Source organism: Molothrus ater, chromosome Z (assembly GCF_012460135.2).
Source record: "Molothrus ater isolate BHLD 08-10-18 breed brown headed cowbird chromosome Z, BPBGC_Mater_1.1, whole genome shotgun sequence".
NCBI classification, from domain to species: domain Eukaryota; kingdom Metazoa; phylum Chordata; class Aves; order Passeriformes; family Icteridae; genus Molothrus; species Molothrus ater.
The window spans coordinates 1,048,234-1,060,649 of NC_050511.2; the positions used below are offsets into that span (position 1 = coordinate 1,048,234).

General features: G+C 46.4%; 1 protein-coding gene across 1 annotated transcript in view; it reads left to right on the top strand.

Moving 5' to 3' along the window:
• Window positions 1–12,416, top strand: part of MYO5B (myosin VB) — a 146,372-nt gene that overhangs the window by 79,651 nt on the left and 54,305 nt on the right. The window contains exons 15-17 of the mRNA XM_036403645.2: window positions 1,444–1,593; window positions 2,194–2,291; window positions 6,179–6,265. Coding sequence (XP_036259538.1) covers window positions 1,444–1,593; window positions 2,194–2,291; window positions 6,179–6,265 — 335 coding nt within the window. The remainder of the gene's footprint in view (window positions 1–1,443; window positions 1,594–2,193; window positions 2,292–6,178; window positions 6,266–12,416) is intronic.

The window sequence follows — 12,416 nt, forward strand, 5'->3', positions numbered from 1 at the left end:
CAGGATGTCTTTTTTAGGGATAGAGGGCCAGGTGAAGGAGGAGAGAGCCTTTATTGTGGTAGGAGTTGAGTGAGCTGCAGAGATAGCAGTGAAAGCTGAATGTGAAGCAGATCCTTAGCTGGCACTCTCGTGGAGCCTGCAATAAATTTGCTCATGTAATGCAAATAATTTCCTTCCCACAGTGGTGTTGAGGCTGCTGTCCTAACAAGCTGTGAGAACATCCCACAGGACAGGGCTGGAAGTGTTCCTGTCTCAACCCAGGGATGTGGCAGAGAGCCAGGGAACCCTTCATGCCACAGGGCTGTCTCTTCATGTCTAAAAAGTGGTAAACCACAGCACTCCTCCTGGGTTCTTAATGGAAATACAACCAGGCTGGGCTTTTGGAGGAGCCTGAGGTGGGGGCAAGAGTGCTAGAAGCTGCCACTGCCTTGTGCTGGTGGTTTTGGGGTGTATGTGTTGGGCATGGTGCACCATGGATGTGGGGAATGTGGTTCTGTCCCTCAGGTGCTCCAGCATCCGTGCTGCTGGGAGGCATTGCTGGTGCCTTGGCAGGAGCCCAGCTCAGTTGGTGATACATGACATCCCACCTGCTGACAGAGAGGGTTTTTTTACGTTTAAGGATTTCCCTTTGAATGTAAGTGCAGCTGTGGCAGTAGCCAGTGTGGGTGTGTAGATGGATTCAAGATGTGAAAATTCAACAGCCTTGCTAACCAGACCAGATTTATGGTGGCTTACTTAATATTTAGGTTCCCCAGCCTAATGTAAATCTGAATATCCTGTCTCCTAAATAATAATAATAATAAAAAAGGCATTAACTGCCTTTGCCAGCTCACTGTTGTTTGTGAAGCGGAAGTGTTGCTGCTGGCTTGCCAGAAATCCCAGGCTTAGGGATCTGTTGAGCTAGATGTGGTGCTTGTAGTGTTGTGGCATGGTGGTGCTACCCTGAAAGGTGGGTCATTAGGGAGGAAGTGTTTGTGACCCTTAATTTTTTTTGAAAAGCAGGGGTGCCTCTGGGGCTGTGGTGGGGCCTGGCAGCTGCCTGTGCTCACAGGAGATCCTGTTGCTGGGGTATGTGCTGTGTAGGCAGCATCCTTGCTGGAGCAGGGCTGGCTAAACACCCTGAAACAAAGCCTTGGGAGCAAGAGTCACCTCCTGTCCAGGAGCTTTTGTGCCTTGGCAAGACTTCAGCAATCCAGCCTCTTTTCTTTTTAGGCTAGCTTGATTTAATGTGCACGTTTCAAGGTTTCATGACCTGCAGCACAGAATGGTCAGCTGTCCTGCTGATGTGGTTCATGTAGACAACTCTTCTTGCTTTCACCTTCTTGTCCTTTTTCCCCTTCCAGGTTTAGGATGGGTGAGAAACGACCTGAGCAATGGGAGCTGGGTGGGTTCATTCCCCAGCAAGCAGGGCCAGAGGTGCTCAAGTGTTGCTTTTTGTTTCAGTATCAGATGGTAGCAGACTTATTCCAGGAGGAGAAGGACGCCGTGCCCGCCACTGCCGTGGCAAAGAGAATGCCCCGGATCAACGTGCGCTCTGCCAAGCCAGCCTTCAAAGCTGCCAACAAGGAGCACAGGAAAACAGTGGGACACCAGGTAATGTGAGATCTCAGGGAGTCAGTGATGCCAGAGCAATCCAGTTAACACCTCGTTGCTTCAGTTTGAAGCAGAGGTAAATAAAAAGCTGCTGAGGCTGGAAAGAGACTTTCCCATGATCTCTGTGTTTGGCTGTTGTGTTTTGGATGACTTCTAGTGGTGTCTCTGGAACAGCAGGATTAAGAAGTCTTGGCTGAAAGCAGCTGAGACATGGTCTGGGGAGGGTGGAGACTCTGGAATTCAATGGAAGGTGTCCCAATATACTGTGGAGCCTTTAAACTGAAACAGCTTCAGAAAAGGAGCATTTTCCTCCCTGTGGGCAGTCAAAAAGTTCAACAGGAGACAGGTTGTGCTGTCTCCATCCTTGGAGATGTTTCAAAGACCCAACTGGGCAGAGTCCCAAGCTTTGTTGCTCATGACTCTTTGAGCTGGAAGCCCTCAACCCCCCAGTGTCTTCTCTGAATTCCCCCTGCCTGTGCTGGGTCCATGGGGAGGCTCACGCCGTGTCACACCCATGGGTGGCTTGTGGCACCTGCTGGCTGGGGCTGCAGGGTCACAGCTCCTCCTTCCCTCCTCCAGACGGGTGGTTTTGTCTTTCAGTTCCGCAACTCCCTGCAGCTGCTGATGGAGACCCTGAACGCCACCACCCCACACTACGTGCGCTGCATCAAGCCCAACGACGAGAAGCTCCCCTTCAAGTAAGTGGCCCTGCAGACCACAGAATCACAGAATAATGAGGATGGAAGAGACCTCTAACGTCATAGAGTCCAACTTTGCCCTAACACCTCAACTAGACTATAGCACCAAGTGCCATGTCCAGTCTTTTTTTAAACACATCCAGAGATGGCGATTCTACCACCTCTCTGGGAAGAGCATTCCAGTACTTTATTATTTTTTTGGTGAACATTTTTTCCTAATATCCAACCTCTACCTTCCCTGGCGTAGCTTGAGACTGTGTCCTCTGGTTCTGTCAGTGCTGCCCAGTGGAAGAGACCAACCCCACCTGTCTGCAACCTCCCTTCAGGAAGGTGTAGAGACCAATGAGGTCACCTCTAAGGCCCCTCTTCTCCAGGCTAAACAGCCCCAGCTCCTTCAAATGTTCCTCATAGGGTTTGTGTTCCAAGCCCCTCTCCAGCCTTGTTGCCTCCTCTGGACATGCTCAAGCATCTCAATGTCCTTCCCAAACTGAGGGGCCAGAGCTGAACACAGCACTCAAGATGGGATCTCACCAGTGCCAAGTACAGGGGCAGAATGACCTCCCTGCTCCTGCTGGCCACACAATTCCTAATGCAGGCCAGGCTCCATTGGCCTTCTTAGCCACCAAGGCACATTGCTGGCTCATATTCAACCGGCTGTCAGCAGCACCCCCAGGTCTCTTTCCACCTGAACACTGTCCAGCCACTCTGTCCCCAGCTTGTAACGTTGTAGGGGATTTTTGCGGCCAAAATGTGGAACTCAGCACTTAGACTTATTAAACTTCATGCTGTTGGACTCTGCCCATCCATCCAACCGATCTAAGTCTCTCTGCAGAGCCCTCCTTCCTTCCAATAGATCAACACAAGCTCCCAGCTCAGTGTCGCCTGCAAATTTACTAATGAAGGACTTGATGAGCAGATGTGCTCAGCTTTATGGCAGTAGGGTGTGCTTTGGGCTCTTCCTCCTGCTGAAGAGCTTGCCCCCTCCTTTTAATGTTGTTCCTGTATCTGGAAGGTCTGTGTGGGTTGCTGGAGTCACCTTTTTGGGTTTCAGCATGTGGGGTTTGTGCCTCTGAAATGAAGCCAAATTCAGGTTCTAATAATTCATAGATATGCTCTGCTAATAGTGAGCATCCTTGCTTTGCAGTGATAGGGTCTTCATGCAGTTTTTATCTTAGACTTGCTTTGATTTAAATAATTATAGTTCCAAACAGTGAGAAGAGAAGGAAATGAAAAAGAAGAGATAAGTAGTGGGCTTGTAAAATGAACAGAAATATCTTGGTGCTTCCAAAGTAAATGTAGAAAAAGTAAAGATGTGGCTTGTATCAACTTCAGGCAGGTGAGTAGCTGAAGCAAAAGGCCAGTCCTGGTCTTCATCCGTAGTTCAGAGATGTATCACAGGCAGCAAACTCTGTAAGCAGGTAGTTGTTAGCCCTGTTTGACCTCTTGGTCATGGATTTGTGCCCAGTTTTCTTCCCTGTAACTCCAGGAAAGCTTGGCCATTAGTACGCAGGGACCTTACAGATGTGATGTCCTTGAAAGGCATCAAGTGCAGGTGGTGACCTTTAACGAAGAAAGTTGTAAATGTAATCCAGCAGCAGGGAGGCATTTCCCTCCAGCTGATCTGATGCAGGCTGAGTGCTCCCAGTGAGCTCAGTGTGATTTAGGAGCGCAGAGACAGCTCCAATAGTGTACTGAAAGAAAGGCAAAGCTTCTCTAAACAGACTCACCCTCGGTCGTGATGTGCTGGGGCAGATGTATCCACCAGGAAGCTTCCTGGCTTGACTCTTCTGCCCCTGCAAACAGCAAAGTGAGGGGTATTTTTCAGCTCACAAGAGCATTAACTTTTTACCAAAATGAGATGCTTACCCTGGAAAACAGGAAATCCCTTCAGTACTTAGAGGGGCTACCATGAGGAGAAAACCATGCTCTCAACAGTGGTGTGTGGTGGGAGGAAGGAGCCAATTGCCCCAGATTGACACGGGAGGTTCAGACTGGAGATGAGCAAACCTGTTTTTTTTCTCCCAGAGGACAGTGTGCCCATGGAGCAGTCTGCCCTGAGAGGTTATTCAGTCTCCATCTCTGGAGGTTTCTGTCAGTTTTGACTGGCTAAACCCCTGGACTATGGGTCTGCCCCCACAACTGTCCCCGCTTTTGAGCATAGGTGGTTGGACTGGAGAGTTCCTCAGGTCTCTCACACCCTACATTCCTCCTCACAACTTGCTGAGAAGATCTGTAGGCTGGAGGGTGTCAGGCTCCCGTCCTGGAGCTGGAGCCAGGCCCCAGCTTTGGCTCCACACAGGGATGTCTGCTGCATCTGACCGCAGGCTGGGTCTGAGGTTAATTCCTGCTGGAGAAGATTTCTAAAGAGAGATGTGCAAGGGGAATGCCTGACTTCAGGTTGTTCCTCTGTCAGTTTTCCTTTTAGATTCTGTTTCAGGCAGGGTTTGGGATCTTTGACTTGGGTTTCCAGGCAAAAAGCAACCTGCCAGGTGCTTCTGCCTGCCATGGCAAGGAAAAGGAGTTTGTAATAAGGTGTATTGTCCCACTTTTAAGGTCTTGATTTCAGCATTAGCCCATAACTGGAGCTGCTGCTGACAGACGACTGCAGCCTCTCTGGTGACTGCATTTCACCCCCACTGAGCAGGGCTTTGCTGCTTTGCAGAGTTTCCCTTGGATACCAGAGAGATTGCCCTGGGATCTTCCAGGACTGACGCTTACCTGTCGATCTGCCACTCCTGTTTATTATTTATTGTTATGGAAATTGCACCCTTGTGGGTTCTTCCTTGAAGTGAGTGACAGCCCAGACTGATTTTTCACCCTTCACAGTGTTGGTGGTGTTGTAGTGAATAACTTGCTTGTAGACTTGACAGGTCCAGGGAATTAAAAAAAGCACAGAGAGAGAAGAAGGAGATTATTTTTCATGCTGCTTTTGTACAGCAGAGAGCAGGCAGAATTATTCATGTAATCTTGACCTGCAGGTGTAAATATTTTGGGCTTTCAGAAGGGGGTAAAACTGGCATTATATGAGAAGCTTTGTTCTGGAAACCTCACACAGCTATGGACATTGCATCATGTGAGGCTGAGCTTGATGCAGGGACCTTTTCCAGTCCCTTCCAGAGCCAGAGACCTGGAACTTCCTTGTGCATTCAGAGTCAGGGTGGACAGAGAGAGCAGCCATGGGGGATGCTGGTACCTGGACTCACTCTCTGCAAGGATGGTCTGAGCTTGGAGTGAGTTTTTGCCAGGAACCAGAGGAAGCACTGCCTGAGTATTCAGCTGGAAGTTGCCATGAGTTTTTTTGCCACAAATTCCTGATGGAAATGAGATGCTAGTGGTAAGGGATGATGCAGGCTTTAAAGAGGAGGGCAGAAACACCTTGAATTTCCACGTGGTGCCTACCTAAGTCATTAGTCTGGAACATGACCACCACTGTGGAAAACTTAGTCTAGAAAATTGTGGGACCTCTTAATTACCTGGTTTGGGTATGGAATTGAATATATCAGACTTATTTTGCTGTTGAATTTGATTTCTGTAAATATGTTGTTGCCCTGATGGCTGGTTCACCGGGCAACTTGTGGTGGGGTAGCCTATTCCTTTCTTTATTGTGATTGTATTACTTTACAAAGCCAGGTAGATTCTGGCTGTAGGCACTAATTAATTGCAGCAGGTGGTCAGTCTATCCCAAGAATACCCCTGGCATTGATAGCAGGGTGGGAGCAAGGTTTCAAGCAGCTTGGAAATCAGACCTTTGTGACATGCAGAGAAAAGGTGTGACATCTGTGCAGCCTGTTCCCAAAGCCAGGCCTGGGTTATGCTGAGCTTTGAGAGGCAATAGCTGTGGGCTCTCTTTTACTGTGTGTTAATGTCTGTCCTAAATCTGATTGCAGGTTTGATGCGAAGAGAGCAGTGCAGCAGCTGAGAGCCTGCGGAGTGCTGGAGACCATCCGGATCAGTGCAGCTGGCTTCCCATCCAGGTGCTGGGCTGGGGATTCCCTGGGGCTGTGCTGCTCCTGCCACTTACCCAGCAGGCTCATTGTACCCAAGGCCAGGCTGGACGGGGCTTGGAGCATCCTGGGACAGTGGAAGGTGTCCCTGCCCATGGCAGGGGTGGCACTGGATGGGCTTTAAAGACCCTTCCAGACCAAACCCTTCTGGGATTATCTGAGGTGAGGGGGGTAGAAGAAAACACTTGTGTTGGCAGGACAATGTTTATTTAGGTTTGTTTATATCCAGGATAGATTTTCTGCTTTTTTTTTTTGTTTGTTTCATTTTGCCAAACTCCTGTTATGTCCTGGGTTCCTCAGGTGTAAGAGATTCATTGTCAAGCAAAGGAGCTGCAAAGTGGGCATGACAGAGAGTGTGTTGTGCTTCATCCAGGGCTCCAGCTGGTGCTTTCAGTCTGGTTCTGAGAGGTAATTTGCTCTCAGGAAACCTCTGAAAAAGCTGATGCCTGGCAGACAAAGGAATCCAGCTTGGATGCTGTACCTAGGTGGACATCAAGTAACAAAACAACAGCTCTGGAAGCAAGCACTCCCCTAAAGCACTTCTTCACTGTTTGCCTGAAGCCCCTTTCACTGTTCAATTTGCTTTTCTTTGTGGTTTTTGTTTTTTTGGGTTTTTTTTCCCCTGGCTTCAGACATCTGCTGCAATCCTCATTTCACCCAAAAAAAATTCTGATTCTACTTTCAGAGAAAGAAAATAAGGGTTGTAAATTATTGTTGTAGAGTTTCACAGAGCACATCCAAAGCATCCTAGGCTTCAAACTCTTGCATCATAAAAAGGAGGGTTATGGGTGGTGTCCTCCTGCTGATTGAGATATAAAATTCAAAAGAGGTTTTTAAGGCCCAATAAATCAGAAAAAATAGACTATACATAAGTCCTGAAGATGACAAGGGCAAATAATTCTAAAAATGCATCAATTGCATTTTAGTGCCAAGCAGCTTTGTGTTAATGTCAGCAAAGCCATCAGCCTTTTTATATGGAACAAAGAAGTCATAAATATGCTCAGTGAAGTGTTGGCTAAGCGTGATGTGGAGCACCATGAGAAACTCCCTGTCCTGCATTTTGGGGAGGAGTGTGCTGCTCTCACCTCCTGAAAAGCTGCAGGGGCAGCAGCTGCAGGTTGAGGTGGCTCTGTCACCTCTGCTGGCCAGTGACCTCTGTGGGCAGGTCACAGCTGGTCCTGGGGTCCTCCCTGACCAGCTGAGTCCAGCTCCTTAAGGAGGAAGAAGGGAAAACAGGAGGAGAAGAAGAAAACTCTCATGGAACCCAATTTCTCTCTGTCCCCTGCCAGTGTGCGAGGGTGCAGGTCTGGGACCTCATGCTGGGAGTCTGACCCTGTTAGAAGACCCAGAATCACCTTTGGCCCTCATCTCTGAATCACCTTTGGCCCTCATCTGAGAACCAGCATCACCTTTGGCCCTCATCTGAGGGCTTCTCTGGAAGCAGCCAGTAAAAAGCTGCTTCTTCATTACTTGATCCCTAAGCCATGGCGGGGAATCAAAACTTCCAGCCCATGGGTTATCTTTTACTACCATCTTTGTAGCCAGACCAAATCTGTCAGTCCTCTTGTAGTAAAAACCCTGAAACAATGAAAAATGGGGTTTTTTTTTACATGGAAAAGGCCAGAGAAATGCAGTTCTTTGCTCCCCAAGCAAGCAGTCACTCTGCCCAGTGCAGTCTGGGCCTTGGCTCTGCCATGACGGGAGAGTTTGGGGAGCTCTGACCTGAGTGTTGTGTGTTTTGTGAGGCTTGTTACTGGTCTTATCATGGCTGCACAGATACCCTGTTCCTCTCCGTTCATAATTATCCTACAGATTTGTAGCGTTTTTCCATTTCTGCTCACTTAACTGCAGCTAATACTCTACAGCACTAAAATCAATGTGAAATCAGTAACTGGGGAGGGGGAGCAGAGGGGAGAAACCACTGCAGCACCTGGACACCAGCCAGGATCTATTGACAGCAAAGAATTGACCAGTGCAAGGGCCTCTCCACCCTGACAAACTAAAAAGTGATGCCCTCAGCTCTGCTTGCATGCTTTTGGTTATGAGATCTTTTCCCAGGACACTAGGAATACAGAACTCTTCCATCACTGCAACTTGTCAGCTCTCGTTCTTCCTCCAGGGACAAAAAAAAAAGGGGGCAAAAAGCAATTTCAGCCTTTCAGAGTGACCTTCTCCAAAGTTTGTGATTCTTGAAGGACAGATCTTTGTGTATTTTAATATTTCTAGGATATAATTGTATGTAGGGACAGCTCTGCACCAAACAGGATACTCACTTTGGGCTCCAGTAGTTCTTCACCTTCCTTACTCAGAAAATTCCAATATTGAAAATCCAGACCCAGGAGCTGGATGATGTCATTGAAAGATTGTGAATAAACTGTGTACTTATATTGACTTTACAGACCATCTCGGGAAAAGATGCTTCCACATGATCTTGTTTTGTAGGAAAAGAACAGACTTTTAGTTATTTCTGCAGTTTTACATGTGATATCTCTTGGTTTTCATCACAGTGAATATTTATTATTCCTCTGTATTTCCTTATATTTTGAGACAGGTTGAATTTATATTGCTTGATTAAGGATAAAACCAAAAAGGAGAGTCATTGCTTTAAATTTAAACCTCTTGTGAAGGCTCTACATTTGGAATACTTTAAAGTAATAACAGAAAACTTGATCTTTGTGACTTTTGCTTTACTCGGGTGTAAGCAATTTACCCATAAAGCAACAGGGAATTTCCAAATTTGTTTATTTCAAGGTAAGTTTTATCCAGAAACAATAGAAAAACTCTTATTTTCGTCCTGTAATGTTTACCTCTGAATATATTCCAGCACACTGTCACTAGAGTAACTTTCTGAGGGTGATGTGGCTTTGACTCAGACATCTCTGGATAAATCCACCCGCTGCTGAAGAGTTCGGTGTTTTGAGTCCTTAATAATTTTTTTTACCTCTAGAAAAAGAAATAATTTTTAATACAAGTGGTAGTTGTTCAAGCTGTGTAAGTCTCAGAAATCTGAAGCCTTGGCCTCCCCACTCAGGGTGTTCCTGGGTTTATTTTACCATTTACATGGGAGGCTGTGCTCTGGCTGCATCTGAAATAAATTGAATATGTATCATTTGCTTCAAAATGTTACTCAGCAGTTAAGAAATCTGTATCTGTTAGCATGTACATAAATGACTGTGATGAATGGAGCGTCTGAGGTGTGTAGGTAGTAAATCTATCATCAGCTTCCCTGGGTAAAGCGTGGAAGATGTCTCTGTGCTGTAAAACCATTCATCTTCCTTACAGAAACTGGCTGCATAGAGATGAGTCTGTAGAGAACTAATTGGTGCAGATCTCCGTGAATAGCAAAATAACTCTTTAAAACAAGGTTTTAAATTGGTTCTATCAAAATTGTACTTTTTTTTCCCCCCCTGTTTGTTAAGGTGGTTTCCAGTCAGTGGTCCAGCAGCAGTGGTCTCCCACTGTGCCATCACTCTGAGTAACCTCATCACTGCACTGTTCTCTCTGAATTACCCTCTTTGTAGTTGTTATGTATTTATAGTTTAAGTATCCTTGGCATTTGGCTGCTTCCTCTGGTCGCTGGAGCTCACTGTCAGATTCAGCATTTTTGTATCAATTCAGTGTGAAATCCCAGCTGCTAGACTCTATACATACTAAACATTTATAATTGAAAACTATCACGGACATCCTTGGATGTACAATTTTTTTTATAGAATGTGCCTTTAGCTGTCTGGCTGTCATTTCAGGATAACAAGACCTATAAATTGCTTTGGCTACCAACAGTTCTGTTTGCCCACACCCAACAAAGGTGCAATATGTAGATGGAGGGGCTTTCCCCCCCTCGTTTTTCCCTTTGAATATATTCCAGCTAATTTCAAGCCAGGCCAGCCTGCATGTTTTAGAACTAATTGAAAGGCAAATCTGTTCTGCTGCAGTAAACAAGGCAAGAGAAATTTTCTCCCTGAACTGCAGCTTCTAAAATAATTTCATGTCAAATCTTGGCTCTGAGATTGAACCTGCACCCTTCCAGACATGTTCTGACTCCTCTGGAAGGATCAATATCATCCAGCTCCTTCCTGCTTAATATATTGACCCCTTTCAGGGTAGGGTGCCTTGTGGTGCTGCAAGGATTTCCCACACAAAACTGAGTTTGCTCAGCACCTGGGATGGTCTTGGGTGAATTTGCTTACTCTGAGTGAAAACATTTCACTTTCAGTTATTTTAGGGTACCAAAAGAAACCATATTATGGTTAAGAATTTGAAGGTTTTTTTGACCTATTACACTGCTTTCAGCTGTTCACTCAGTGCAGCTGGCATAACATTGCTGAAACAATGGGTTGTGGATATTTTGGGCAGTTATTGACGGCTTGGAAAGATGCTTCTTGGAAGCTTCCTTAGAATGCCAACTCCAGTTTCCTACCCATGCTCTCCCTTCAATTTGGCATTGTAATAAACACAGCTGACTCTGCTCAGGTTCATAAACCCTCGATTTTGGTCAGGAGCAGCCCCTTTGCTTTGCACCTGGCTGCATTTTTGTGTAAAACATCCAAATCTGGTTGCTTAAACTACAGAAAAAAGATTACTTTATTTGTAGTGTGTGCTATGTTTTATTCCCTCTGTTTCTTGTAGGTGACAAAGACTTTGCTGGGACGACCAAGTCTCAGTCTCTCAGCCAACCATCCTCTTTGCTGCTTGAGCCCAAGGAGGGGTTTTTTCCACAGGCATAAGTTATTTTCCTGCATTCTTCCCTTCCCTTTATTGCCTTTTCCCCTTAGTGACCCGTGCTGACTCAAAGCAAAATTCAACTGTTTGAGGTTGGCTTGATCTCAAGTTTGGGTAGCATCTGCCCAGTCCTTTGTGCCTCCTTCTTCCTGTTTCTCAGTTGTGCAGGTATAAAAATGCCCTGGTTCCATCTCCTTTCTCTGCATCACTTATCTGGATCTTAAAACTTGATAATAAAAATACAGAGCTGCATTTATTTAGTGTCCCTTGGTGGCTTCCAGCCCTCAGCACTGAGGCTTGCCCATGCTGTGTGTTGTGTGGCAGCATGCCAAGCACCTGAGATCTGTTTTTTATTTGATACCTGTCCACAAGTTGAACTGAGGTGTACCCTTCCCACAGTCTTTCCTGACCTGCTAAGCTGTGGGGTAACAAAGCCCGTCCCCTGTCGCCTGCTGGGAGTAAGTGTGTGGCTTGGCAAGTATGAATTAATTTTATCTTTTTGTTGTTTTCATGTTTGTTTTTGTTTTCCCTTTTAAAATGAATGCATTGTACCTTAAAAAAAAAAAAAGTATGTGCAGAAAAATAATTTTGAAAGTGCATGTACAGCAAAGCACTGAACTTCAGTATTTCTGCACCGGAGAAATCTCCCTTGCAGGGCTGGGGGATCATGTTTGTTTCTCTCCCAGAGATAGTTGTGAGGAAATTTTATACAGCTTTGAGCCTCGAGTGGTTCAATGAAGCACGTTACATTAAACCTGAGTGCTTTAATTGTTCCTTTCTCCAGGGAGGATTGTGTAGCAGCACCTATGAACCCCTGCAGCTTTCTTTTGCTGGTGAACTGGGATGGCAAATATCCCAGCGAAACTCCTCATGGGCTGGCTGAGCCCTGTTGTGGCACAGATTTTGTCTTGATGCCCCATGGGCAATAATACAGGAGCAGTGTGGTGTGAGGGCTGTCATTCCCTGATAAATAAGAGAGTGGTGAGAGCAGGAGGAAGCCAGTTCTGTGCCCTGGGGCTCAGCATGGGGCTGTGAGCCTCTGGGACATGTGGCTGCGGGGCTGTGGATGCCACCAGTCCTACAAACACCTCGGCAGAAACCAGGGGATGTATTCCCTGACTCTTCCAATGTCTCAGATGAGACTTACTCCTGAAAAGTGAGTCATTTTTATTAAGGATGGACATGGAAAATAATTTTTTTCCGCCTTGGGAAATGAGAATGACAGGCTCTGGAGGAAGACCCACTGTGCAGTGACCTATGATTTATTTTTAAGGAATTCCTGCAAGTGTCTGATTCTTGTTTGTGGGCAGCTGTGGGATCTCCATCTCTGCCGTGGTCCTGGAAGATGATGGATTTTGCTTTCTGCCCAGCTTGGACCTGTGCCCTGAGTTTCGTGTTCTGC